Here is a 27,246-nt window from a genome sequence, read left to right on the forward strand (position 1 = left end):
GGGGCTTTGCTTGCATGGATGTCTGCCTATGCACGCCTGGTGTCTGAGGCCAGGAGAGGACATCAGATCCTCTGAGACTAGAATCAGATAATTATGAGCCACCATGTGGGTGCTCAGAACTGAACCTGGGTCCTCCATAAGAGCAGTCAGTGCTCTTGACTGCTGAGCCATCTGTCCAGCCCCCTGGTTGTACTTGTTAAGAGAGTTGAGGTTTCCAAGTGTGTTGCCCAAGCACTCTGTACATCTTTCTGCTTATAGATGCTTATGTGGCACAAGCTCCTGGGAATGAAAGTGATGGCCAAAGATGGAGACCTGGACTCAGCATGGCTCTGCAGTAGAGCCCTAGCCTAGAATCCCCCAGTGAGGGCTGGAGGCGTGGCTCAGGTGGAACACTTACTATGACATAAAGATTCTGGGATCATTTGCCAACACACACACACAAAGATTCAAGAATATAGTAACCATGAGCCAGGCATTGGTGGCACACACCTTTAATCACAGCACTCGGGAGGCAGAGACAGGTGGATCTCTGAGTTCAAGGCCAGCCTGGTCTACAGCGTGAGTTCCAGGACAGGCTCCAAAACAACACAGAGAAATCATGCCTCAACACCCCCCCAAAGAATATAGTAACCACATAGCTGAATCTGCCAATAAAATGCTTCATATATTTATTTACATATCTGAGATATATAATCTAGGCTGACTTCAAATTCTTGCATAATGCTGGTGGCTAGCCTGCCTCTAACTCTGGAGTCATTAGCTGTGCTCCACCATTCTTGGCAACCAGAGACATCAGCCACAGGAACCTCTGCTCTGGAACACAGCCCAGCCCCCAGTCAGCCAAATGTCTGGGGTGTGTGCCTTCCACTCTGAAGTCACCCTCCAGTCCTACAGAGCGGAGCCCTGGCTTCCCAGTGTTGTCTGCTTTCTGCACCCTACAGGGTAGATCACCCCTATTTGTCCATTCCTGATTCACATGAACTTTATAAGTTCCCACAGCCCCTTGTCAGGGTCAGTCTGGGAATCTGTCCCAAGAGGCAGGAAAACTAAAGATACATCGTCAAGGAAATCCCATGGATTTGTACCACACACCTCAGCCATGCTTGCTGCAGTCATGAAGACCTGAGTTCACATCCCCAGAACTCACATAAGGGGACAGAGCAGCACAAGTGTAATCCAGCACTCCTATGGCAAGGTGGGAGGTGGGTGCCAGAGTTCCTGAAGCTTGTGAGGGGTTGCGGGTGTGTCAAGGTAGATGGTAAGGCCTGTGTGCTAAGCCATTCTGATCCTATCATGGTAACTGTGGGCCTGTGTGCACAGTCACATTCCTAAGCCCTTCCCAACAAACACAAGGTGCCTTCTCTCCAGAGGGAGACCTCAGAGCTATGCCTGAGCACAGGCTCCTGAACATAACATGCCCATTCTCCAGACCACTGGCAGTGTCACCAGGCAGCACCACAGGAACCCTCCATTCTTTATTCTCAATATACATTTTGCATATGTAGGAGGGTCATGAAACCCATGTATGTCTCAAACACACACAGGCACAAACACTAAGTCATAGCAACAGGACAATTCTGGGATTGGTGGTAACCCTCAGTCACCAAGGCTTTGAAATCAATCACAGCGGTCACCTCACAGCTTCCAGGACGGATGGGGACAATCTCCTTCCACTTTCCTCCCAGCTGACATTCCTTCCCCTCACACTTCATTTTGTTTCTTGTTTTAGAGACATGGTCTTGTTACTAGTCTAAGCTAATCCTCCTGCCTCAGTCTCCCCAGAGTGCTGGGGAGATAGACATGATGACTCTTGTCTCTTTCCCTCTTAGTGGAGAGTGACAGACCCCAGGGATACCTGGATGCTGGGACTAAGCCCCACCCTTAGCTTTCTCCTAGCCATCTGCAACCTCTTCCATCTTTCCACCCTGCCTAGCACCACTCTCTCCTAAGCCCCGTACCACACAGGTCTTCCCTGCTTATCTCCCCAGCCTTTGAGTATATTCTGTAAAAGTGGCCTGCCCCCTTTTTTGAGAGAAGCCTCTCCCTGAAATCCTATTCACACACACACGCACACACACACTTGAGGACCATGGCCTCCATGTCCAGGGGAACCTGATTCAACGGGTCCATGATCTAGGCACTGAGGTGAGAGAGGGTGGGGAGTCCCCACCCTTATCCCTAGGTCATCTAGGGTCTGAAGTACATACACAGGGGACAGTCCCAGCCCTGGTGGACAGGAATCAGATGCCAGCACCTAGTGGCATCACATTAGGAAGCTGCCAGGTGCTGGTGGAAATAGAGGCCAAAGAGGCTGGAGAGCAGCTGGCAGGCAGCCGTCCACCAAATGAGGTAGGCCAGCACGCCACGGAGGAAGAGGGGTGTAAGCAGGCCACCCAGGACCCCTGCGACCTGGGCTGCAGTCTGCTGGGCTTCATCCTCTGCAGGGTCCACAGAGATCAAAGTGTCTGAGGACTGGGGTGGGTCCAGTGGGGTTTGAGCAGGACCCAGGGTCCAAGAGTAGCCACCTGCAAGAGGGAAGAAGGGAATTATGGGCAGAGACAAAATGGTGAGTCTAGACGCTCTCACAACATCCCCCCATTAGGTTATACCCCACTGACCTTAGAGGGCCTCCATCCTCCCCAGTCTACCTGCTGGCCCCACCTCCAAGTCTCCACAGGCAACAGGGTGTGCTCTTCCCCAAATGCTGCCCTCACCCGGATAGCTAGTCCCACCCTTCCTCACAGCCTTTATCTGAAGACCCCACCTGACCAGGCCCCGCCCTCTTCCACTAGCCCGCACCCAGCGTCTTGAGCAGCAGTGTGCAGTGCAGAGTGAGGATGAGTGGCGTCAGGTACTGAAGGCTCACCACCGTCACATAGCAGTAGACCCGGACCACCTGGCGGGGAGGCAGTAGAGGCTGCAGTGGGGGTGGTCTTCCCAAGACAGGGACCCCATGACCAGGCCCCCTCTGGGGTGCATACCCGCTGCTGAATCTCGCGGGCCTCGATGCGGCCAGCCTCCTTGCGAAGCTGTTCCACTCGAGCCTTAGCCAGGCACAGGTAGGCCTGCAGGTGTGGCCGGGTCACCGCTAGCCGCAGCAGGCACAGCACTACCAGCACCCAGAGGCGCAGGGAGTCAAAGGCCCCTTCCGATGGCCTGCAACAAGGGCCAAGCAGACACGCAATTTGGGTGAGCTCTCCTCCAGGCCACAATCTCTCCAGTTCATCCCCGGTCTCAGACACCCCAGGTCCCTCAGCACCCCAACACACGCACAGAGAAGAGGTCATGTTCTTCATGGGTGCCTGGTACAGTAAGTCACGGGCAACAGGCTTTGTCCAGAGCCACAGGGTGCACAGGGGCGACAGGAAGCTGGTGTACAGGAGCAGCCTGGGGGAGCACCACGGGGGGGGGGGGGTGTGTGGTGGTGTCAGGTTCCTGACCCCCAGCCTTTACCCCAACCCCCACCTCGCCTCAGGAGCCCCGCTTAACTGCAGCAGGGGACGGTCTGCATTTAAGGTGAGTGCATCCTGGTGGGTCTGAGCCAGCCTCAGGCCTGGGAAAATGAGGAAGGCGCCCAGCAAGGAACCTAGCATCACCAGCCCAAGGCGGATGGCCAGCTTGATCACAGGGAGTCTGGGGAGAAGAGAAGGCCTCAGGGAACCCACGACTGGTCAGAATTCAGCCTGGGGTCGGGGGTGGAGGTGGGGGTAGGGGTGTGGGGGGGCAGATGCTCCCTCAACCTGTACCTTCCCCCAAGATCCAGTCCCCAGGACTCACGCCCAGTCCCACCCCTGCTTCTTCAGAACAGGCTCCAGGTTCTGGATCACGCTGGCCAGACCTAGGGGAAGAAGATCAAGTGTGTGGACTGTTACGGCTTCCAAGGCTGGCTGGTCTTCCAGCTCCCAGAATCCACCCATCTTGGCCAGTCAATTTCCAAACTCAGGTCCTCATGCTTGCAGAGCAAGCACTGTCCCAAGCCCCAGCTTAGACAAGGTTTTACTTTATCTAACTTTTCTGAATGTTTTGCCTGTATGTGTATCTGTTTACCACATGTGTGCCTGGTGCAGGTCTGAAGAGGGCATCAGATCCCCTGGAACTGGAGTTACAGGTGGTTGTGAGCCTCCATGTAGATGGTAGGAATTGAACCTTGGGCCTTTGTGAGAGCAGCCAGTGCTCTTAACCCCTGAGCCATCTCTCCTGCCCCAGACAATCTATTTTAATTGTACTTGTATTTTCCCATGCTGGAATGAAATCCAGAGCCTCCACATGCTGTGCTGTGCTCTGTCACTGAGCCACAGAGACCTGCCAAGCCCAGACTGTGTGAGACTCTTCAAGAAATAGAACCTAGGGCAGGAGAAATGGCTCAGAGAAGGCACTGGCTGCTCTTCCAGAGTCCTGAGTTCAATTCCCAGCACCCACATGGTGGCTCACAACCATCTATGATGGTATCTGATTCCTTCTGGTGTGCATGAAGACAGAGTACTCATATACACAAATAAATAAATCTTAGAAATAAAGAAAAAAAAAACAGTTGGTAGATGGCTCTTTCACAGGACCCAGGTCCCACTCAGTGGCTCACAGCCTAAGTAACTCCAGTTCTGTGGGTCCAGTGCCCTCTTCTGGCCTTTGCAGGTACGTCACAATCCTGATAACACATAGCATGACAAAGCACCCATACATATGAAATAAAAATAAATCTTTAAAAATAGTAATAAGATAAATCTTTTTTAAATTTATGTGCATTGGTGTTTTGTCTGCATGAGGGTGTTGGGTCCTATGGAAGTTACAGACAGCTGTGAGCTGCCATGTGGGTGCTGGGAATTGAACCCAGGTCCTCTGGAAGAGCAGCCAGTGAGGGCTCTTAACTGCTGAGCCATCTCTCCAGCCCCTGTAACAATATAAATTTTAATCCCAGTATGCAGGTGGCAGATGATGGAGGATCTCTGTAAGTTCAGAGCCCTAGAGTGAGACCCAGTCTCAAAAGAGAGAGGAAAAAAACAAAACAAACCAGAAAGTGCGCTGCATCTCAAGCAGGGGAGCACACCTACCTGGCTCCAGACCCAGCTCTAGGGTCTCCTCCCGAACCACCTGCACCAGCATGGCCAGGAGGAGAACAAGGAAGGCAAAGGTCAGACACACTGAGCGCTCGCCACCCTCCTTGGCACTGAAGTACAGCCGGGTCACCATGAGGAACACCTTGCTAGGGGTGGGGTTAAGAAAAGCAGGGATAGCACTCGGGAGGCAGAGACAGGAGGATCTCTGAATTTGAGACCAGCCTGGGCTACAAAGCTACTTCCAGGACAGCCCAGGGCTACACAGAAAAGCCCTGTCTTGAAATGAAAAATGAAGCCAGGGACAGACTACGACTCTCCCCTGACCCTGCACTCCAGGGCACAGACAAACCTGCAGAAACTGGCTTTGGGTGCTTGGATCTTAAACTTGGGTGTGTGGGATCAGGTGAGCAGGGGGTGCTGGTGTTTGGTGGGAGGTGGCCTAATGATCTGTGGCTGATCAGAAATCATTATGTCCGCTGCACCTAGGGAAGGAGGGCCAGTGAAAAGCCCACACAGGTAGCATTTGATGCTATGGAAAAGTCAGAGATTCTCTCTCTCTCTCTCTCTCTTGGTCTTTTGAGACAGGCTTTCCCTGTGGCTTTGGAGGCTGTCCTGGAACTAGCTCTTGTAGACCAGGCTGGCCTGGAACTCACAGAGATCTGCCCGCCTCTGCCTCCCGAGTGCTGGGATTAAAGGTGTGCAACACCACCACCTGGCCAGTAACCATCTCTTCCTTAGGGGGACTGTGCTGAGGATGGAACCCTAGGCTCTCAGGGGTGGACCCGGGGCCTCTTTGTGTATGCTCAGCCAAACCCACCATCCCTTCCTTACCAAGCTCCCCATACATGTTTTTAGGCAACAGTGTTTAAGAACAAAACACTCAGAGCTTTTTCAGTTTCCTTGAAACTCTCCTAAGATGCAGCCCCACATTAGGGGTCAGCTGTGAAATGTCCCTGCAGACCTACGCCCTGAGCACTTGGTAACCAGGTGATCCCCAGGGGTCCCCAGCATTCCTGGGCCTCTGCTCTCAATGCAGGACAGATCTTTTCCGGCTCTAAGCTGTCCTGGTGACATGCTTTTTAATGCAAAGAATATGCTAGAGGGTTCGGGTAAAAAGATAGGCCTGGCAGTGATGTCGCAGGCGTTTAATCCCAGCACTCACTCAAGAGGCAGAGGCTGGTGGGTCTGTGAGTTCCAGGCCAGCCTGGTCTACAGAATGAGTTCCAGGACAACCAGGGGTACACAGAAAAACCCTGACTAGAAAAAACAAACCAAACAAACAAAAAAGATGGGCCAACTCCCAGCAAGCTGTCCCCTGGTTTTCCCAATTCTATAGACATGGATGGACAGGAACCCACCCAGGGGGGCCAATCAAAGAAAACCAGACTATGTGTAGAGTATGGTGACACACACCTGTAACTCCAGCACTCAGAAAGGTGAGCCAGGAGTTTGAGACCATGCTGGCCTGTATACCTCTAACTCTGGGGCAGGTCTGTGACACAGTGGGTGATCCAGTAGACAAGTCAGAAGGGAAGCTCAGCCTGAGTCCCACCCCCTACATGCTGAAATGCAGAAGAAGGATACAGAGAGAAGGCCAGTGTGAGCAGGCACCAGAACACAGAGATGTTGGCCTCCTGGACTGGGCCCAGCACAAGATAGTAGGCCTCAGTGAAGAGGTATACACCGACGGAGTATACAGCGAAATCCACGAACCACTGGTATTCCAGGAAGAAGCGCAGGACTGCGGGGACAGGAGCTTAGCCATGCTCCAGGCTTGCCTGCCCCAACCCCACCCACCCACCCATCTCCCATCCCCACCTCACCCTGCACCCCTGGGCAGGGTGGCCTCAGCAGCTGGGGCGGGGAGTGAGCTGGGCTGGGTGTTACCTAGGGCATCCACAGCAGTGAGGGGGCAGGTAGCCAGCTGGAAAGGGGCATCTCGAGGCACCGACAAAGGCTTCTCATCATGAAGGCCATTTGCCCACCTGAGCACGAGGACAGTGAAAGGTGAGATGGAAGGAGCTCCTCTGAGCCTGCCAGAGAACTGGGTGGTGCTGCTTGGGAAAGACCTGCACCCACATTAGGTGTGGGGCAGCCTAGGCACAGGGCCAACCCAGAGCAAACAGCCAGGAATACAAGATGCTAACTGCAGCCACTTGCACCCAGCACCACAGTGGGAGGGCAGGCCATGTCCCCCAGCCCGGAGCCCTGGGGCAGGTGTGAGGCCTGTCCCTGGACAGGAGGGCACAGCCCTGTCTAGGCCTTGTGGAGTCCAAATGGGGGCCACTCACCGTTCCTTCCTGCCTCTGGGCCTTGGTTTCCCTGCCAGTACCCGAAGTTCCTCCTCCGATGGGTGTACGTATCGGAACAGACTGAGGAGGAAAAAGTCAGAAAAGCTTGGCCTGGGGGCAAAGAACCTGAATCTGGTCTTGAAGACAGAGCTGCTGAAGGGGGCAGCCCTGAGGAAAGTTGGCCCAGGGTGCCCAGTTATAGCCACAGCCAGGGGAATTCTGGGGTCATGAGATAGGGGGAATTGATCCAGCCACAGGGGGCTTGGGAATCCAGGATACCCTTAAAGGTGTGGGCTGACTCTCCTGGGGCCCTCGCATTCTTCTAAGAGGAGAAACCATTCCCACAAAATCCTCAGAAGGGGCCAAGACACCAAAACAGTACAAACTGTTACAAAAGGCCAGGAGGGGGAAGCTGAGGTGTGTGGCTCTGTTGTCAAGGCAGATCCAAGGTGTGCCTTAAAGACACCCAAGGACACTGGGCACGGTGGTACAGACTTTACATCCCAGCACCCGGGAGGCAGAGGCAGACTCTCAACTGCCTGTACCTCCAACTCCGATGCCGCTGGCCTCACCAGGCACATGCACTCATGTGCACAACCCCACACGTGGAGACACACACCTACACATAGTTAAAAGTAATAAAAGTCTATAAAAAAAAAAAAAGGTGGAGGAAGAAGCATGCACCCAGGGCCTGGGCAGGTGAGGGACAGGCTTACCTGCCATTGCAGAGCAGCCAGCGGGCGAAGGAGCAGTGTGGGGCCAGTCTGTGCATGACGGTGGCGGTGAACAGGGTCACCACCAGCTGCACTCCGAGGACAGCCTGAGGAAGCAGCTTTAGTCAGAAAGTCAAAAGCTCCCAAGCTATTTGTGGGGAAGATGGTGGACGGGGAGGGGGTCCCCTGACCCTGTTGGCATCTCTCAGAAGACAGCTGGGGTGATACCACAGTGCATCTTGGGAGTCACAGACATTCCTCTACCCACCCTGAGATGACTAGGCCTAGCCTAGTCTACAGAGTGAGTTTCAGGCCAGTCAAGGCAACATAGTAAGTAAGACCTTTTCTAAATAACAATTTTGGGTTTGTTGTTTTGTTTTGTTTTTTGAGACAGGGTTTCTCTGTGTAGCTCTGGCTGTCCTGGAACTCGCTCTGTAGACCAGGCTGGCCTCTAGCTCGGTTATCTGCCTGCCTCGGCCTCCTGAGTGCTGGAATTAAAAGCATGTGCCACCATTGCCCATTTAAACAAGCTTTTTAAAAAAGGAGTTTAAAAAAGGAGGGGGAGGCTCCAACCAGATGACAGGTTGCTCTTCAAGAGGACACAGGTTCAATTCCCTGTACCCATTTGGCAGCTCATAGCCCTCTCTAACTCCAGTCCCAGGGAACCCTACAACCTTCTCTGGTCTCTAAGGACAGCGGATACTCAAGTGGTGCACACTTAATAAATAAATATAATAAAGTAATCTTAAAATCTTTTAAAAAGAAAAAACGGAAAACCGTGCATGGTGGCACACACCTAGCACTCCGAAAGCTGAGGCAGGGGACTCAGAAGTTCGAGGTCACCCGAGGCTACGAAGAAGTTCTAGTATAACCTGGGCTACATGAGACCCTGTCAGGAAGAGAAGTCCGCCGCAACCTAGTTCCCTTCACCTCCCACGCGTCCTCCACCCCCTCAGTCAGTCCCTGTGCCTCGGCTTTGCACCGCAGGACCCCACACGCTCCCGGGAAAGACCCCTCAGGGCCTGCTCACCATTTCGACTCCCCGAGCGCACGCACGCACAAGGCTGGAGGCGGGCAAGCGCAGGGGATCTTGGTCAATCAGAGACAGGACCCTGTTGACGAGCAGCTTGAGAAGCCAGTCATCGGGCTAGGAACGGGATTCGTAATGCATGCTGGGAATTGTAGTTCTTGCAGGAGCGGGCGCGTGCGTGTGCGTATGTTGTAGGGTAAAAGGGCCAGACAAAGAACCTCATCCTGGCCCTGAAACCAGTGGCAGAGAAATACACTTTGCCCTAGAATCAGAGCCAGTGAGAGACATATGCCCTGGCCCAGAACTTAGACCAAAAGGCCAGTGAAAGAAGCACACTTGGACCGGTAAACTAAACCTACCTCATCAACTAAGCAGAAAACCAGCCAATCCCTGAGAGGGAAAAGGAACCAATCCCTAAGCAGGAGAATAATCAATCAGGCGATGTAGCCAATCTGAGCTCAAGGGACTGAAATCTGACCAATCCTGCCTGAAAAGAACCGCAGCCCATAAGAAGCGGTAAGCCCTGCACCTGTTTAGTTTGCTGCTGTCTTCCTGGCAGAGGCAGCCCCTCTCCTGGATGCTTCCCTCCAAGCCAGGGTTTCTCTGTGGCTTTGGAGGCTGTCCTGGAACTAGCTCTTGTAGACCAGGCTGGTCTCAAACCCACAGAGATCCGCCTGCCTCTGCCTCCCCAGTGCTGGGATTAAAGGCTTGAGCCACCAACACCTGGCTGGACCCCCCCCCCTTTTTAATGATTTTTTAAAAAAAGCTTCATAGCCCTGGATGGTGTCTGGTTACCCAATAAACCTCGATATTTTGGTGCCTGAACAGGAACAGAAAGATAATTTTTGGAAACTAATCTAGCAGAGAAAGCTTTTCCTGAGGGAAATTTGATGTCTCCCTAATCATTCAGCAACAGCAAGATCTCACCAAGAAGGTTGCTACAGAACTTGAGGAGCCAGAGCCTCATAGGTGATGAGTAAAAAAAAAAAAAAAAAAAAAAAAAATCCCTAACTCCCACCAGGGACACCCTAAAAGGTCCCTTCTGCAAATCTTCCAGAGACACTTCCAAAGCAAGAGGTGGCTTCTCGGAGAGTCCTCACCAGCAGAATGCTACTTGTTCTAAGGATGAGTGATTTTTCCTTCTAATCCTCTTTATATGCCCTCATTATATATTTTTTTCTCTTACTAGAGGTCAAACAAAGTCTCTAGTACAATAGGCAGTTGTTCACATTAACAGCTCAAAAGATGACAGTGACAAATTGAAGGACCAAAAATAAAAATTAATAAAAGTTTTAGGAAACAGCAGCATTGATCTGTTGAAGACTGCAGTTCCTGCTGATCACCAGGGTTTATCTCTAGTTCAGACAGGCTGCTTGTGGACTACATTCAAGGCTGGCCTTAGAAACCCCTGATCCATTGCTCACGGCTGCCTGCCGGTTCAAGGATTGGCTGCTGCGGGTGCACGATTGTCAGACCTCAAGACAGGCATTGGTTGGTGTGGCTGTGCCTCCGGGGCATAGCAAGCATCTGCAAAATAGCTGCCTGCTTGGCTGATGGGCCCTGGTAGAGACCAGGCAGAGGGGAAAGTAAGGTTCAAGGCGAAGGCACTTGACTCCTGACAAGAGAATACCCCAGAAAATGGCCACTTCATGGACAAGCCTGTCCATTATTCAAAAAATAGCCCTGGTACTTGGAATCTCAGCATGTGCAGCAATTGCCTACATCCTTTACCACCAATACAGGGAAAGCAGAGAAGAACGAATGACATTTGTTGGACAAGATGATATTGAGGTAATGATGCGAGTTCACCAGGAGGCTGTGAAGTGGATCATTGGTGGACAAGGAGCATAAATACAAAGGTCTCATGGGGAGGGAGTGCTACCTCTCACCCACCATTGTTGAGGTTACTGAAGATAAGATTTTTTGAAACAGTCCTTCAGTGTTTCTTTATGAACTTTAGTTTAATACAAGTAGAAGAAATGGAAAATCATCTTAGGAAATGTAAAATTTCTTGTATGTGCACATCTAAAGAAATAAAAAGAATGTACTTCTGCAAAAAAAAAAAAAAATTTAAACTTAGGCCCTGAAAACGGAACTTCTAATGATTGGGAATGCTGTGGCTGGCGCCTGAGCCCTGCTCTCAGAGAAGGGGAGGTGACCCTCCATCACTTGGGTCAAAATTCCTATGTCTGCTAATTGCTGGTCATAAGGTTGTAAAGATCCCCCAGCCCAGGGGATAACTGACAGACCCTGTGACCCCGTAACCCTGAAACACCTTACTTGAGTAAGAAATATCTTACTCAAATGTATCTTGCTTAAAATAAGTAGTTACTGCTTTACTCTGTACTTTGTATGACCTTAAGTAACCATGGAAACGCTGAAATTTGTGGCCTTCAACCCTATGGTCTGTCCCTTTAAAAGCTTCTCTCTTGGGCTGGTGGGCATCTCATCCCCTCCCCCTATGCAGTGAGATCCAAGCTGGCCAGCTTGAACAATAAAAAGAAACCTTTTGCAGGCCGGGTGTTAGTGGTGCACACCTTTAATCCCAGCACTTGGGAGGCAGAGGCAGGCTGATCTCTGTGAGTTCGAGGCCAGCCTGGTCTCCAGAGCGAGTGCCAGGACAGCCTCCAAAGCCACAGAGAACCCTGTCTCAAAGAACCAAAAAAAAAAAAAAAGAAGTGTCTGCTCCTTGGGTTGGTCTCTTAGGCCCCGAGAACCCAGCACAACAAAATCAGACATAAAAAAACAAAACAAAAAACAAAAAAAAAACTTAAACCTCAGGGCTGGAGAGATGGCTCAGAGGTTAAGAGCACTCACTGGACTGCTCTTCCAGAAGTCCTGAGTTCAATTCCCAGCAACCACATGGTGGCTCACTTTCATAAGATCATCTTTCATAAGATCTGGTGCCCTCTTCTGGTGTGCAGGCAAATATGCAGACAGAACACTGTATATGTAATAAAAATAAGTAAATAAATTAAAAAAAAAAACCCTTAACCTCAAAAACAAACCTGAGAGTCAGACTCCAGGACAGATGACAGACATTGGAGTCTCTGCTCCCTCCTTAAAGGGACAACCCCACTGCTGTTTCACTTGGGTCTGACAAAGACACAACAAAACACTACAATCCTAATTGGTGTATTTGTTACATCCAACTAATCATTCAATGAGACCACTTGAGCAAGTCAACAAGGGTCAATGAAGTTTGCCATGCTCTCTCCCAGTTTTACTGGCTGGCAGTTCAGATCTCTGCCTGTTCCAAATGGTTTTCTTGCTATGGTTCACTCGGAACCAAACTTGTACTTTAGCTCAAAGCACCTCATTTAAAAATCAAATCTGGCTGACAGGCAGACAGACTGCCTGCAGACTGTCAAACTCCTTTCCTGCTTTACAGATTCAAATAGTGATTCCCCAACACTCACACACTCCTTCTTCACCTGTTCCTCCAATCGTTACACTAAAATATGTCTCTCACTCCCTTTACCTATATGAATGAGGCTGCCTGAACATGTGGTTTGTTTACAAAAATTCGAGGCCATGTAATTCAACTGGGAAGTTCCAGTTAGCCCATCTGAAACCACATCACTGGAGACAAGGCACCCTCTCCATGGTTTGTAAATATCCTACACAAGTTTCCAGTTCCATTGGAGACATCCAAGGCAACTAGATAAGTCTTTCTTTCTTTCTTTCTTTCTTTCTTTCTTTCTTTCTTTCTTCCTTTTTTTTTTTTTTTTCATTTTTTTTTTCCGAGACAGGGTTTCTCTGTGTAGCTTTGGAGCCTATCCCGGCACTCGCTCTGGAGATCTGCCTGCCTCTGCCTCTGCCTCCCGAGTGCTGGGATTAAAGGCGTGTGCCACCAATGCCCGGCAAGTCTTTCTTTATAACTCTCATTAACCCTCTATATCTCCGACTGGAGTCTGTCTGATTCTCTGCACACCAGCTGTGCTGTCTGTGTCTCTGCCCCAACCCCCTGCTCCTTGCTCCTTCAAAAAAACAAAAACAAAAACAAAAAAACCCATTAGATTACATCCCTAAAGCTAGCCACCAAGGTATATTCCTTATTTGGCTCCTCCTGAGGCTGACTACCAAGGCCCAGTAATTAAAAGCACTCTTTGGTTCACCTAATTAATGTGCCCAATTAAAATTAAACACGTCACCTTAACGTGGGGCTTCCTCCTTTATCTTCATAAACCACCATTTGCCTATGGGCCATGTCTGTCTCCTCTCTATCCAAAGGCAGTCCTTTGTCCCTCCGGGACAAATACCCCTTCCCCTTAAGCCTCTCTGAGTTCCCAAAAAGGCAGCCCAACAGAAAAGGCTAAACAAAGAGAGCTGGATACAGAGGCCTGGGAACAGATAAAGCCCCCAACTGTGTCAACATTTCTTTGTCCTAAAGAAGATCAGATAACTGCCAATTCCAAGTTGTAGAAGTCACTGGCCCAGGAGATAATTAAATTTATTTCCTCTAAGCTTCCTGCTTAATTGTATCCTGCCTTAACATACAGTTACTGTTTCATCCTATGTAATCTCAAAACACCCAGTCTTTTGAACTTTCCCCTTTAAAAACCCCCTCAGCCAAAAAGCAGGACTCTGCTTGTTCCGGAATGGGCAGGATCCAAGCTGCAACTCGTAATAAAGAAAACTTTGTCTTTACATTCCGTGTGTTGCTTCCTCAGTGGTGGATTTTTTGGGTTTCGCCATCTGGACATAACATCCCTATCCCTTGTTGCTCCCCATGTCCTTTACCACGGCACCCTAGCCCATTCTAACACAGACTTCCCCACCTCTTCCTCCTCTTTAAAATCACACCTGTAAGGTCATTTGCTGCTGTTTTCACCTGAACCAGGAGGCAGTCACTTTTTCTCCCCGGCTTAATAAAGGATCTCTCTGTGGAAACAGATGTTTGGATGTGGTTTGTTTCTAATTCGGGGTCTGGGGGGAAGTCCCCGCTGGGGGAGGGTGCCCTTAAGGTTGGCCTCAAACTCACAGAGATCTGCCTGCCTCTGCCTCCTGCCTCTGCCGCCCAGCTGGGATTAAAGGTGTGCACCAGTGTACCTCGCCCATTTGGGGTTTGATTGTAGTTTTTTATGTGTGTGTGGAGGACAGAGGACAACTTGCTGGAGTTGGGTCTCTCCTTTTCTCTCGAGGGCCCCAGGGATTTAACTCAGATTATCTGCCTTCACAAAAAAGGCCTTACCCTGCTCAGTGGTTTTGCTGGCCAACTTGTTTTTAGATGGGGTTTGATCTTTGTTATGCATTATATGGATAAGGCTGACTTTGAAGTTCTGATCCTCCTGCTTCAAGTGACAGAAGATTGTGCTGGGTCAGTTTTCTCAGTGCTGGGGGTGGAGTCCAGAAGTGCGTGGACCAGCCCTGTACTGTGTGAGTGACTGCCCCTGCTCACTCCAGCACTGCCCCAATTCATAAAGCGGCCTAGATGTCTGTGTGCTGAGGCTCCTCTGAGGCAGGAAGATGTTAGGTTCAAAGATATCCTGGCTGTATAGCCAGTTTGAGGCAGCTAGAGCTCTGTATAATGATATTGTCCCAAAAGACAAAATTTTAAAACCAGGAAGGGATAGCTAGTCAAAGGGGCTTCTCACCCAGCTGAGGACTGGAGTTCCAATCCCCGCACAAACATGCTGAAAGAGAGAACCAACTCCTGCAAGTTGACCTCTGACCTCTACACCACTCAGACATACATTATGTATGCACTTGCACACAGACATGATATTAGTCATAGTTTTGTTTGTTTTTCGAGACAGGGTTTCTCTGTGGCTTTGAAGGCTGTCCTGGAACTAGCTCTTGTAGACCAGGCTGGTCTTGAGTTTATAGAGATCTGCCTGCCTCTGCCGCCCGAGTGCTGGGATTAAAGGCCTGTGCCACCAACGCCCAGCAGTCATAAATTTTTAAAAGGAGGCTACTGCCTGGGCTAGGTGGCTCACATCTTTAATTCCTGCACCAGCAAGACAGAGCAGGCCCATTTTTTGTGAGTTTGGAGCTAGCCTGGTCTTTATAATGATATCCAGGCCAGTCAGGGAGATTTGTGGCTCTGGCTCACAAAAAGTAAATATCCCAGAGACTGATACTGGGGTTCAAACTTCAAGCTGAATATCAGGAAAGCAAAGCAGTCAGCCACTAGCTCTCATTTCCAGCTCAGGCTGGAGGGCCTGATCCTCTTTACCAAGTCTCAAACTTCTGTCTCTCCTCAGTGTGGCTGGAGAACAAATGCCTCTCTGAGATCTTGCTTCTGTCTTACATATTTCCCTAATGTTGGAATTAAAGGTGTGACCTATAATTCTCTTTTAGACTGTTTTCCCTCTTGTGTAGATCTGGGTGGCCTTGGACTCATAGAGATCTGTCTACCTCTTAATCCTGAGTCCTAGGATTTTTTTTTTTAAGATTTATTTATTTACTATGTACACACTGTTCTGCCTGCATGTATCCCTGCAGGGCAGAAGAGGGCACCAGATTTCATTACAAATGGTTGTGAGCCACCATATGGTTGCTGGGAATTGAACTCGGGACCTCTGAAAGAGCAATTGGTGCTCTTAACCTCTGAGCCATCTCTCCAGCCCCCAAGTCCTAGGATTCTTAAAGGTGTATACCACCATCTCCTAGCTTCTGGCTGCTGGGATTAAAGGTGTATGCCTGGCTTCTATGGCTTGTTACTAACTTTGCTTTCTGAATCCTCAGGTAAGCTTTAATAAATCATAAATAGTATATCACCACAAACACAAATTCCAAAAGGTTCCAACAACAAAGGGGAAATTTTGGCTCATGTAAATGCTGGATGTAGTGGTGTACAACTGTAATCCAGTATTTGGGAGGTTGAGGCTGGAGGGTTGTGAATTTCAGACTAGTGAGAGCTGGTGGTCCCTGGCTCTGTAAGGAGACCCTGTTTCACAAACAAAAGCCATCACATACAACAGCCTCAGGTTCAGACATGGCTTGATCAAGAACTCAGTGTGGATGTTGGAACCCTATGGCATTTCCCAGGTGGCTTGGAAGGATGGCTTCTGGCTGAGTGCGAAATCCTGGACACAACTGGGGGTAGGTGCCGAGAGGTAAGATGTCCACACAGTTGACTGTTGTCTCTGTGGGTGACCTGTTGTTTATGAATCTATGTGGATATCTGTGTGAGGCAATTCACAGCGACTTTGATGCTCTGGGTGGGTGTCCCTGCTTCCAACCACTGGAATTACAAACAGACAATGCCTGGTCTTTTTGTGAGTGTGGGATTGAAACTTACATCATCACTTTGTTGTCTGAGCCATTTGAGTCTCACTTATGGTCTGCTCCAGTCTGCTCCAGTGTGCTGAAGTTTTATGTCACACAAGCTAAAGTCATCTGAGAGGAGGGAACTTCAACTGAGAAAATGCCTCCATAAAATCAGATTGTAGGCAAGCATGTAGGGCATTTCTTAATTAGTGATGATGGAGGCAGGCCCAGCACATGGTAGGAGGTGCCATCCCTGGGCTGGTGATTCTGGGTTCTGTAACAAAGCAGGCTGAACAAGCCATGGCCTCTGCATCAGCTCCTGTCTCCAAGTTCCTGGTCTGGTTTGGTCCAGACCAGTTTGATTGTGTTGTCTTTTTCAGACATGGTCTCACTATGTAGTTCTGGCTAGCCTGAAAATAACAGTGAACACCAGGCTGCCCTCTAATTCAGATCCTCCACCTTTGCCTCCCAAGTGCTGTAACTAAATAAGGCTTAGGACTTCACTCCCAGCCTCTCAGGCCTATTTATTTCTTAAAGTCTCCCTATCCTCTCTTGGCTCAAGGTCTGGGCTATGGAAGCCCTGGGAATCTTTCTAGAACCTGGTGGCTTCTCCTTTAGGCTTCACAACCCAACTCCAGTCTTGCTCACTGATTCTGTTGCATGGTGGCCTAGGCCAGTTAGCCTCCTGACCCAACATATCCCAGGAGCTAAGCTGGGAGGGCGGAGCCAGGAAGGGCAGGTCAGAAAGTCCCAGAGGGTCCCAGAGACCCTTCCGGTGCCATCCAAGGTTGGCACAACCTTCCTCGCTCCTGCTCCAGGACACGGTGTCATTAGTGGACCTGGGGCTTGAGCGAAAGGGAAGGGCTGAGTTTAGGAATCCATTTTTTTGTTTTGTTTTTTGTTTTTTTTCCGAGACAGGGTTTCTCTGTGGCTTTGGAGGCTGTCCTGTAACTAGCTCTTGTAGACCAGGCTGGTCTCAAACTCACAGAGATCTGCCTGCCTCTGCCTCCCGAATGCGGGGATTAAAGGTGTGCGCCACCAACACCCAGCTAGTTTTTTTTTTAAACTTTGTTTTTCATTGACTTGTTAGTGCTTCTCAATCTTCCTAATACTGAGACCCTTATGATGACACCCACCATAAAGTAATTTTCATTGCTACTTCATCTCTATAATTTTGCTGTTATGAATTATAATATAAACATCTGTGTTTTCAGATAATCTTATGTGACCCTGTGAAAGGACTCTTTGACCCCCAAAGGGATCACCACAGGTTGAAAACTACTGACTTATGTATGGGGGTGGGGAAGGCGTGGTGATGCTGCATGAGGAAGACAACTTGTGGGGTCAGTTTTTTCTTTCCACCATGTGAGTTACCTCAGAGTGGTAAGCACCTTTACCCACTGGCTGAGCCATCTTTACCCACTGGCTGCCCTAGGGGACTCCCCACCCCTTTAAAAACTAAAAGTTGTAAAAACAAAAAAAAAATTGCACTGGGAAGTGATGGTGCATGCCTTTAGTCCCAGCACTCAGGAGGCAGAGGCAGGTGGATCTCTGTGAGTTTGAGAGCAGCCTGGTCTACAGAGCGAGTTCCAGGAAAGCCAGGGCTACCAAAGAAACCCTGCCTGCCTCGAAAAACAAACAAACAAAATAACAAAACTAAAAGTTGTGTTGTATAATATTCATATAGGTGCATGTGTGTGAGCTCCAGGGTATACTTGCCTGTTCCCCTGAAAAAGCCATGAGGACATTAGGTGTCCCCTTTGAGGCAGGGACTCTGCATGAACCAGGACAGGTAGCCTCTACCAGATCTGGATTAGTGGGGTGTTGAGGACGAGGGCTTGCTGCCAGGGCGCTGGCGGCTGAGCGGTAGTCACAGCACCCACAGCCATCATCGTGCCCTCTGAGCCGTCTCTTCAGCCCAGGACACATGTGAAAGAGAGCCCTGCCTTCCCAACTGTCACTTTCTCCTCTTAATTGTCTTTACATATTTTACATCTGTCTACCTGTAGGATGGTGCCATGGAAGTCAGAGAATGGGGGGGGGGCATAGCATGTCGTGTGTCTTGCTTTGCCATTTTTCATCTTCTGTCACTAAGCCCCAGCAATCTTGTCTCCATCTTGCTGGCACCCAGACCACATCGGGTCTTTTTTATACGGGTGCTGAAGATTCTAACTGAGATCCTAATACTTGCACAGCAGGCTCTTTCTCATACCACTGAACCTTTTCCTTTCCTCTCCCCATTTATATATTTGTTCATTCATCTTATGAGTGCCTTGTGAGTATGTGTGGCCGCCTCAATGGACAACTTGCAGGCAGTTGGTTCTTTTCCTTCCACCAATAGAACTCAGGTCGAAAAGATTGACAGCAAGTGTCTTTACCCCCTGAGCCATTTTGGGTATGTCTCCTGTTTACTTTTTTAAAGCAGTGCCTTTCTTGTCCCAGGCTAGCCTAGAACTCCTGGTCACCACAGGCAACACCCCCTCACCAGCCATGCTGACAGGGCTGTGAATTCATTTCAGAACGGAGCAGCTCAGGCCTTCTGGCTTGCCCTTGGTAGTGTCCCCTGTAGGTCCTTCTCGGGACGTCCCTACCCTCCACCTGGCCTTGCTCCTCTAGGGAATCCGTTTCCACAACACGCACCCCAAAACCAGTGTACATAAAGGAGGCCTTTGGAGAGACTGGGTGTGAATACCTCAGGCTTGGGAGGCTCGGGGTGGGGAGCTTCCCAGCGCCCTCCAGAAGCCCTGGGCTTTATTGATGCAGCAGCCCCAGGAAGGAACAGTGCCTCCTGGGTGACGGCGGGCGTTGCATGCCCTCGCCCTTCTGGCTGTTCAGGGGTCTCTGGGCTGTGGAGGCTGGAGGAGCCCTCTGTGCTCTACCGCGGCCAGCCGTCGGGGGTCAAGCGGCGCAGGGAGGCCGCGGGCCGCAGTGGCTCCGCCAGGGGCCTGGCGAGGAGCAGAGGATAGGGAAAGGACCTGGGGAAGTCGCCAGAGGCCCCAGTGGCAGGGGACAGACGCTCGGACTTGATGCTGATCGGGGGCGTCGGGGGGGAGGCCACTCGGCTGGGGGGACCCTCCTCACACAGGCTGGAAAGGAGGGAGGGAGGCAGGAAGAAGAGAGCTTACCGGCCATGGGGTTCTGGGGGGGGTTCCCTCTAAGTCCCACAGCCCACCCGCAACCCTGCCCAGGCAAGTACCCCGACCGCCAGGGGGCGCCCATCTCACCCTGGCCGGCCCGGGTCCAGCGCGTCCCGCGTCAGGGGCCAGGGCGCGGGCTGTAGGGGGAGCGGAGCGGCGTCTGCGGGGGTGCAATCTGCCGGGAGAGCTGGCTGAGTGGGGCTCCGTCAGAGCCCCGGCCCTCCCCGGCCCTCCCCTCCCGCGCCGGGACTCAGGGCTGGGGCGGGCGAGCGCACCTGCGGAACCCGGGGGCAGGAAGGCAAAGCTCCCCAGAGCGGGGCCCGGGGCGCCGGGGCTCTGCAGGCCGCTGTACAGGCTCCTCTGCTAGGACAGCAAGGAGAGGACACTGAGGCCGGCGGTGACCACCTACCTCCTCCCTTCCTCTCCGTCCTTCGCCACCCCCCTCTCACCGAGGTGCCCAGGCCCCCTCGGGCCCCAACCAGGCCGGCGGGCAGATCCGGCCTCCGCCCATCAGTCGCCAGGTACAGGGGTGGGGGAGTCTTGCCGGTGAGGTGGCTCGGAGAGAAGATGGGGTGTCCCAGGCCTGGGGGAAGACCCAGGGACGGCGGTGTCACCAGCGAGACCAGAGCCCGGGGCCCCCGTGGCCGCTCACTCTCCCCGCCACGGCTGCTCCTAGCGCTCGCTCACCCGGGGGCCGAAAGTGGGGCGGGCGGCTGTGCACGGACGCGGCCTCCCCCGGCCCGCCGGGCTCGCAGCCGGGAGGGGCGAGCGGGACCCGGTGTGACAGCTCTGAGACCGACATCGCTGGGGCCACCGGCTGCGGACGAGAGGTGGGAGAATGAGGCGGGGGCTGCGGAGGGGGGGCCAAGGCCGGGGCTGCCAGGTTGCTGGTTCGGGGACGTCGGATCGTCCGAGGAACTGCGGCAGGAAGGCTTGTTCGCTGAACTCCTACGGCAGGGACGGATGCTTCACCCACCCAGGACCAGCCCGCTTCCACAGGCGGCTTTCCCGCCTGGCCCTTCATACTGCTCTCTGGGTTTCCATCTCGAACTCTGTGTTGACTGTGTTTGGGGGCCGAAGTTCTCTTACGTAGATCAGAGGCAGGGGCGAAGCTGAGCCTCTGTCGCCTCCCGCCGTCCTCAGTGACTTCTCTCCGGGCCCCTCTGGCTCCTCCTCCACCTCTGGCTCAGGCCCGTCCAGGCCCACGCCCCTCCTCTTCAGCGTCTGCGGGAACAGCAGATGACAGGGTGGGTTCTGCGATCTTACCCGACTCCTGGAACGTGGTTCTAGGGTACTGGAGAGAGGAGACCTTCCGGGGCCAGTCTGCCTGGAGGGATACACGACAGGCGTGACCTGCTCTAAGGGGACCCCAGGGAATAAAACCACAATAAGTTTCCGGAGGTTCAAGTCCCCAGGCGTTAGAAAAAAAGGCTCCGGAGCTACTGCGGTCCCGGGGCTGCAGGTGGCTTCAAGTACCTGCAGAATATCCGCGTTGGTGCGGCTCTCGTGTGGCTCGCTGTACTCAGTGTACTTGAGCAGCACCCGATCCATGTCGCTGCTCGCATACTGGAAGAGGCGCTGCGCGCTGTTGAAGATGATCAGCGCGATGTCGCAATCACACAATACGCTCAGCTCGTAAGCCTTCTTCATCAGCCCGAACTTGCGCTTGGTGAACGTCACCTGAACCACAGAGTGGTTGTGAGACACGGTGTGGGGGATGGGGACGGTAAAGAAGGGTGTCCCTAAGGGACTGCGGGGTGACCTGCTTTCTGGCGTATCAGCTTCAATTTCCATCTTAAGCTGGGAAACTTCTCTGCGTGTTTGCAACTCCACCCAAGTGTCCAGTTCTCTTCTGAGAACATTGGGCCCCGGAAGCAGAACCCAAGCTTTCTGTCTCAGACTCCCCAAAGTGGCCTTGGTCTGGCCGTGCCCCTGCCCGGAATGCCACTTCCCCCAGTGGTGATGTGACCCAGGAACTCACCTGCCTGTTCCTTTGATCTAGAATGCGGGAGATCTGGATTTTTTTCCTTCCCATAGTGCCTGGCTGTCTTGAGTGGCTATTCTGTGAGAGAGGGAGGGAGTGAATGGAACACAGCCAACAGTACCCAGCTTCTGTCCTACCCACTTCAAGCTCCTGAACCACAAAGAGGAGAGCGAGATGGCAAGAAGGAAGGTAGGCCACTTAATCCAGACAGCCCATACTGGGCACCAGCTGGGTACACTACATGCGCAATGCAACTTGGAAACCCATGCCCTCACATCCCTACACCCACGAAGCCTAAGCAAGAAGAAGCTGGGTTCCAGGCCAATCTCAGCTGGGAGACGGAGGACAGTCTGGAATACACCATGTACTCAAATGGACTAGGACATGCTCTGGGCAGTGGACACAGATATGGAGGCTGCTCACTCACTACTGTGTGTTTGCATGTGTGTGTGTGGGGGGGGGGCACAGCCATGAACATGCTCCCTCTGTCCACCATACTGGCCCTGCAGATGGAACTCAGGCACTTGGGTAGGCAGCAGGTGTCTGTCAGCTGAGTTACCGCAGTCACCCTTCTTTAAATTTGTTTTGTTGAGATAGGGTCTCTCCATGTAGCCCTGGCTGTCCTGGAACTTGCAATGTAGGCCAGGCTGGCCCCAAACTCACGGAGATGCCCCCTACTTCTGCTTCCAGAGCACAGGACTTAAAGGTGTGTGCCACCATGCCCAGCTCTTTTCTTTGTTTAATTTAGTGAATTTTGCATGATTAAATGGCATTTAGTGTGTTTTCCTGTACTGTGTAATCATTACCTTAGTTTAATTCCAGAACATTTTATGGTCATCAAGCCAGCAGTGCAGTTGCTCCTGCTCCCTTCCCCTTCCCCCTGTTCCTTCTGCTTTCTGGCTCTGTTGGGGTCCCTATGTTCTGGACATCTCCACACATAGGGTCACACACCGACTGGGCCTGGGGGCTGCCCACATTTTCATTCTGGAACCTGAAGGGAGAGTGTTCTGAGACATGGTTTTGCTAAGTAGTCCAGGCTGCCCCAAAACTCAAAATCCCCATCTCAGCCTCCAGGGTCCCCATAGAACAGGTGTGGTCACCACATCTCCCTCAGGAAAAATGCTTGGCTGTGTTTTTTCTGCATGGGCTTCGGGAAAAGTCACCCCTGGCAGACTTGGGGACTCCACCAAAGGGCCCACTTGGGGACTTGGGAAGCCCCTGGCCTCCATGGCAGAGACCCTGGGTCTCCCTGGCTTCCAGGAGTTCTAGATGAGTCTGGGCTATGGTGAAAACTTATCACAAATAAAGAAAATAAGATAAAGTTTCTGAGCTGGGTATGGCCAGCACTTGGGGGTTTAGGCAGGAGGATTGCTGGAGTCTAGGAGCTCTAGACTAGTCTAGGCTTCATTGTAGGGTTGTCTCAAAAGCATTGAGACTAGGGAGATGGCTCAGCTGGTGAAAAGCTTGCTGCCTGAGAGGGAGGACCTGAACCGCACCCCAGAACCACTGAAGAAGAGAACAGGTCTACGGCCCATGCACTGGGAGGCAGAGACAGGCAGACGCCGGCTCCAGGCCAGCCCATCTGGCCAAAGGAGCAAGCTCTGGGGTTAGTGCAGACCATGTCTTAAGGCTATAAAGTGGGATCTAGGGAGAAGGTCCCAGGGTTAAGAGCTCTGGCTTCACAAGAATGAGAACCTGAGTTTGAATCTCAGGACTCGTGAATTCTGGGTGCTCAGATCTAACCCAATGCTGAGAATGGTGGGCACATGAGGAGTACTGCGGGTGGGGCTTGGTGGCCATGAGGGTAGATCCAGGTTCAGTGAGAGACCTTGTCTGAAGAGAATAATGTGGGAAGTAATAGAGCAGGACACCCAGTGTCCTCTGCATAAGTACACACACAGAGACACACATACACACACACAGACAGACACACAAGCACAGAAAGCAATAGACCATGACACCCCACATCAGGCTCCAGACAAAAAGGAAAGAGAAGAGAGCTAGGCCCCACTGGCCTAGGGCACTACATCCTACATACAAGTCTAGGCTCCCAGAGATCCAGACCAGGGAGACTGAAGGGTGTGAAGGGTGGGCCTGGAACACGTGGCTTAGAGTCAGAGACGTAACTGGCCATTCTCAGATGATCTGAGCTTTTTCTGTTTTTGTTTTTGTCTTTCTTTTCTCTTTTTTTAATTTTTTTTAGGAGACAGGGTCTTTGTAGCCCAGGCTGGCCTCAAACTCACTGTGTAGCAAAAGCAGGTCACTGTGTTGGGGATCAGGTAGCTCTACAGTCTTTTCATAATACAAAGTTATCTATTGCCACAGGGAGATGAGACAGACACTGAGGCCCTTATTCCCTTGGGGACAATCCCCTCTGCCAACTCTTGGACCATACAACCCCTCTTGCCTCACAAGTGGCTGAGGCTTCCAATCAATGGTCACCTCAGGGTCACATGGACCTGAATCCATTTCCCATTAGGGATGCCTCTCTCTCAGCCTCCACCTGCTGACTTTAGAGTTGGGTGGGTGACAGGTGCCCAGGTAGACAGAGCATGTCCAATGCTCTTAAGAAAATGACACTGAAGGTCTCAAATGGTTCTTCTTTTTCTTCTTTTTTTTTGTTTTTTTGTTTGTTTGTTTGTTTGTTTTCGGAGACAGTTTCTCTATGTATTTGGAGCCTATCCTGGCACTCGCTCTGGAGACCAGGCTGGCCTCGAACTCACAGAGATCCACCTGCCTCAGCCTCCCAAGTGCTGGGATTAAAGGCGTGCACCACCAACGCCCGGCTTTCAAATGGTTCTTCACACCAGTGATCCTAGCACTTGGGAGGCTGAGGCAGCAGGATTTCTGGGAGTTCTGGGCCAACCTGGGCTACAGAGTGAGTTGCTGCCTCAATGAAACAAAGACAGGTGAGATACTGTGTTTCTGAGCTGGGATCACTCTCGTCAGCATTAAGAACACTCCAGAGGCTGAGGCAAGGGATGTCTTGAGTTTTGGAGCTCCCAGCCAGTCAGACCTACAAGACCTATATAGAGGAACTCTGTCTTTAAAAAACAAATGATGGCACACACCTGTCATCTCAACACTGAGGAAATGGAGACAGAGGATTAGGAGTTCAAAGCCGGCCTCAGCTAAATAGTGAATCTAATGCTAGCCTGGGCTACATGAGACCATATTTCCCTCCCATAAAAAGAAAAAGAAGTTCAGATTCATTGAGCTTGTCATGGCTACTCCCTAGTCCCCAGTCCAAGTGGTCTGGCTGTGGCTCCCATCTTCCTAGGAGTCCTGCGTATCTAGCAGTGTGGAATACTTTAGCTGGCATAGGTGAGAAGCTTTGGGCTAGCCTCCACCCTCTCTGAGCTGGGTTGGGTCTGCAAGTCAAGTCCAAGAAGCAGATCCAGGAACAGCAGGCCCCACTCCAGCTTCTTACTAAATTTAACCCCCTCACTAATTTTACCCTTAGCTGGAGTCGGGCCTTTCCCAGGGTTAGGATATGTGGTCAGAACCCAGGCAGGTCCCTGGAGGCTGAAGGGGGGCACTGGGCCGGAGGTTCCCTGGCCAAGATGACTCCGGAAATGCCCCCACCCTGAGGTCCTGTGAGAGCCAGGCCAGGCTTGGACCTGAGTCACTGGGTCTTAGAAGATCTGAGGGCAGCTCCCTCTGCCCTTGAGATGTGAGGCAGGAACAACAGTAAGGGTGAGGTGCAGGGAGAAGGGATGTGGGGCTCTCTCTGAACAGAGGCCTGAGTTCAGGGAAAGGAAAGTAAGCTCTTAGAAGGAACAGCAGGGTGCAAAGGCCCTGAGGTGGGAGGGGGCTGGGACCCGGAGCAGGGCTGGGGCCTCTGCCTCAAGCACACAGGTGACGGATCCATCACTGAGGGCAGAGGGAGGGTTGTGGAGACACAGGCTTTTTATTTTCATTTCTTGAGACAGGGTCTCATAGCCCAGGCTGTCCAGGAACTCACTGTGTAGACTAGGCTGGCCTCGAACTCACAGAGATCTGCCTGCCTCTGCCTCCTCAGTGCTGGGATCAAAGGCTTGCGCTGCCACACCCAGCTTGGTCTGTGGTTCTGTAGCTGAGGAAGCCCTTGAACCCTTTGTCTCCCTGCCTCCACTTCCTGAGTGTTCTGTGGGCTGCTAAGGATGGAACCCAAGTCTTCACGTGGGTGCTGGGAATTGAACCCGAGTCCTCTGGAAGTGCTCTTACCTGAAAAATCTCTTCAACCCCCTAATTTAAAATTTTTTAAACGTGTATTAGTAATTTGGGTTTTTGTATCAGAGGGTGTCACTATTAGACATGGTGACCTTGAACTCACAGACAGGCAGCTACCTGCCCCAGTCTCCCCAGAGCTGGGATTAAAGGCATAGGCCACCATTCCCTGCCTGTGCATGAGTACATTCGCCTTCATGTGTGTATTCAAAACACATAGGTGCCTGGTGCCTTCCGGAGGCAGAGATGGGAGTTGGATTGCCTTGCATGGTTGTTACAGACGATTGTGAGCTGCTAAGTTCATGCTGGGAACCAAATCAGAACCTCTGCAAGGGCAGCCAGGGCTCTTAATCTTTGTGTTCTTTCTCCAGCCCCTAAATTTTAAAAAGTTAGTTATTTTGTGGGGACATGCATGTCACAGAATGTGGGAGCTCAGAGGATAACTTGCAGGAGTCAGGTCTCTCTACCATGTGGGTTCCAGGGGTTGGACTCAGGTCATCAAGATGGTGACAAACTGAATTATCTTCCCAGCCCCAATATTAATTGATTAATTAATTCTTTAGTTTTAAGACAAGGTCTCATTATGTAGTCCTGGCTAGCCTAGAATTTGCTATGTAGATCAGAATAGCCTCGATTTCAAAGAGATCAGCCTGTCTCCCCTCTGGAGTGCTGGGGTTAAGGGCACAACCACCACTCCCGGCTATTTATTCATTTGTATTTTTTATTTTTTGAGATAAGGTCTAGGTTGGCTTGAACACCTGATCCCCCTGCCTTGGGCTCCAAAGTGCTGGAATGACACTCAAACCCTCATGGGGAGCAGAAGGTTGGGGTCAGGGTGCCAGCAGATGTCGAGGGGAGGGGGCAGGAGGCCAGGGCTCTACCTGGGCATGAGGGCCTGAGTTGAAATTCCAGCACCCATGTAAAAAAAAATCAAGCATGCACCCCATCTTCCCTGGGGAGGTGGGGGTGGGGCTTACTGGCCTGTCAGCCCTGCTGAATCCATGAGCTCCAGGGTTAGTGAAAGACCTTGTCTCAAATAAGGTGGCACACACCTTTAATCCCAGCACTTGGGAAGCAGAGGCAGGTGGATCTCTAAGTTTGAGAGTGAGTTCCAAGACAGACAGTGCTACACAGAGAAACCCTGTCTCTGAAAAAAAGAAGTATGCAGAGTGAGGGAGGGAGATACCCCATGTTGACCTCAGGCCTTCACACAACACATAAGAAAGAAAGCTGAGACTAAGCCCCCCACTCCAGCTTCCCTGCATACTTCCTCTTAGACTTCCCCACCCGACACCCTGCCCAGAAATACACCGAGAATGCAAATCTGCAGTCACTCAGCACGGGCTGGAGACCTGTGTGGCCCAGGTGTGAAGAGCCGAGAGGAGTGCGGAGGCGGCCACCCGGGCTGGACAGATCTATTTGCACTTCCATGCAAATTATCCAGCCACAGACTGACCCCAAAGCCTCTGCTCCAGATGTTGGGTGATTGCAATGTGGGGAGGTGGGGCAGCCCGTTATGAATATGTCGGGCATACACGGAGGAAGTTGAGAACTGGGGAGATGACTTCCAGTTCTGGTGCTGTCTGGCCAGGAAGGAGCTGTTCAGCTGGGCC

General features: G+C 51.6%; 3 protein-coding genes across 12 annotated transcripts in view; 1 reads left to right on the top strand and 2 right to left on the bottom strand.

Annotated features, from left to right (window-relative positions):
* The window catches only part of Slc25a42 (solute carrier family 25 member 42), a 32,792-nt gene extending 32,117 nt beyond the window's left edge, over positions 1-675 (top strand). Inside the window, exon 9 of the mRNA XM_027394653.2 lies at positions 259-675. The gene's annotated coding sequence lies outside the window, so the exon portion shown is untranslated. The remainder of the gene's footprint in view (positions 1-258) is intronic.
* Positions 676-1,454: 779 nt separating this feature from the next.
* Positions 1,455-9,239, bottom strand: Tmem161a (transmembrane protein 161A). Of its 3 annotated transcripts, none has more exons than XM_027394649.2 (12): positions 9,089-9,238; positions 8,062-8,165; positions 7,346-7,426; positions 6,942-7,039; positions 6,639-6,795; positions 5,049-5,200; positions 3,778-3,838; positions 3,490-3,633; positions 3,274-3,387; positions 2,982-3,156; positions 2,800-2,896; positions 1,455-2,525 (listed from the first exon to the last, which is right to left on the bottom strand). In XM_027394649.2, the coding sequence occupies exons 1-12, from the start codon at positions 9,089-9,091 to the stop codon at positions 2,269-2,271; spliced, it is 1,443 nt and encodes a 480-aa protein (XP_027250450.1). In that variant the 5' UTR covers positions 9,092-9,238; the 3' UTR covers positions 1,455-2,268. The 3 variants fall into 3 exon arrangements, with proteins under 3 accessions (XP_027250450.1, XP_027250451.1, XP_035306638.1); XM_035450747.1 differs by having other exon boundaries at positions 2,385-2,525; positions 2,765-2,896; positions 9,089-9,239; XM_027394650.2 differs by lacking the exons at positions 5,049-5,200; positions 6,639-6,795 and having other exon boundaries at positions 9,089-9,239.
* A 9,743-nt stretch (positions 9,240-18,982) lies between these two features.
* The window catches only part of Borcs8 (BLOC-1 related complex subunit 8), a 29,049-nt gene continuing 20,785 nt past the window's right edge, over positions 18,983-27,246 (bottom strand). For 2 of the 8 annotated variants that reach the window (XM_035450591.1, XM_035450588.1), the window contains 7 exons: positions 21,422-21,502; positions 20,917-21,120; positions 20,467-20,664; positions 20,128-20,257; positions 19,716-20,023; positions 19,528-19,631; positions 18,983-19,389 (listed from right to left, as the gene is read on the bottom strand). In XM_035450591.1, the coding sequence (XP_035306482.1) occupies positions 19,179-19,389; positions 19,528-19,631; positions 19,716-20,023; positions 20,128-20,257; positions 20,467-20,664; positions 20,917-21,120; positions 21,422-21,475 (1,209 nt within the window). In that variant the 5' untranslated portion in view covers positions 21,476-21,502 and the 3' untranslated portion in view covers positions 18,983-19,178. Of the gene's footprint in view, positions 19,390-19,527; positions 19,632-19,715; positions 20,024-20,127; positions 20,258-20,466; positions 20,665-20,916; positions 21,121-21,421; positions 21,503-22,230; positions 22,413-27,246 lie in introns of those variants that run through there. The other 6 variants (XM_027394636.2, XM_027394635.2, XM_027394638.2 and 3 more) reach the window with 6 other exon arrangements.

The sequence above is a fragment of the Cricetulus griseus genome (assembly GCF_003668045.3).
Source record: "Cricetulus griseus strain 17A/GY chromosome 1 unlocalized genomic scaffold, alternate assembly CriGri-PICRH-1.0 chr1_0, whole genome shotgun sequence".
In the NCBI taxonomy this organism is placed as follows: domain Eukaryota; kingdom Metazoa; phylum Chordata; class Mammalia; order Rodentia; family Cricetidae; genus Cricetulus; species Cricetulus griseus.

Bases quoted from the DNA above. Each gene is read 5' to 3' on its own strand.
- Tmem161a (XM_027394649.2), bottom strand. The intron at 7,040-7,345 runs GTGAGTGGCCCC...CCTCGTGCTCAG, and splicing joins CCCAGAGGCAGGAAGGAACG to GTGGGCAAATGGCCTTCATG. The intron at 3,839-5,048 runs GTAGGTGTGCTC...TTCTTCCCCTAG, and splicing joins AGAGCTGGGTCTGGAGCCAG to GTCTGGCCAGCGTGATCCAG.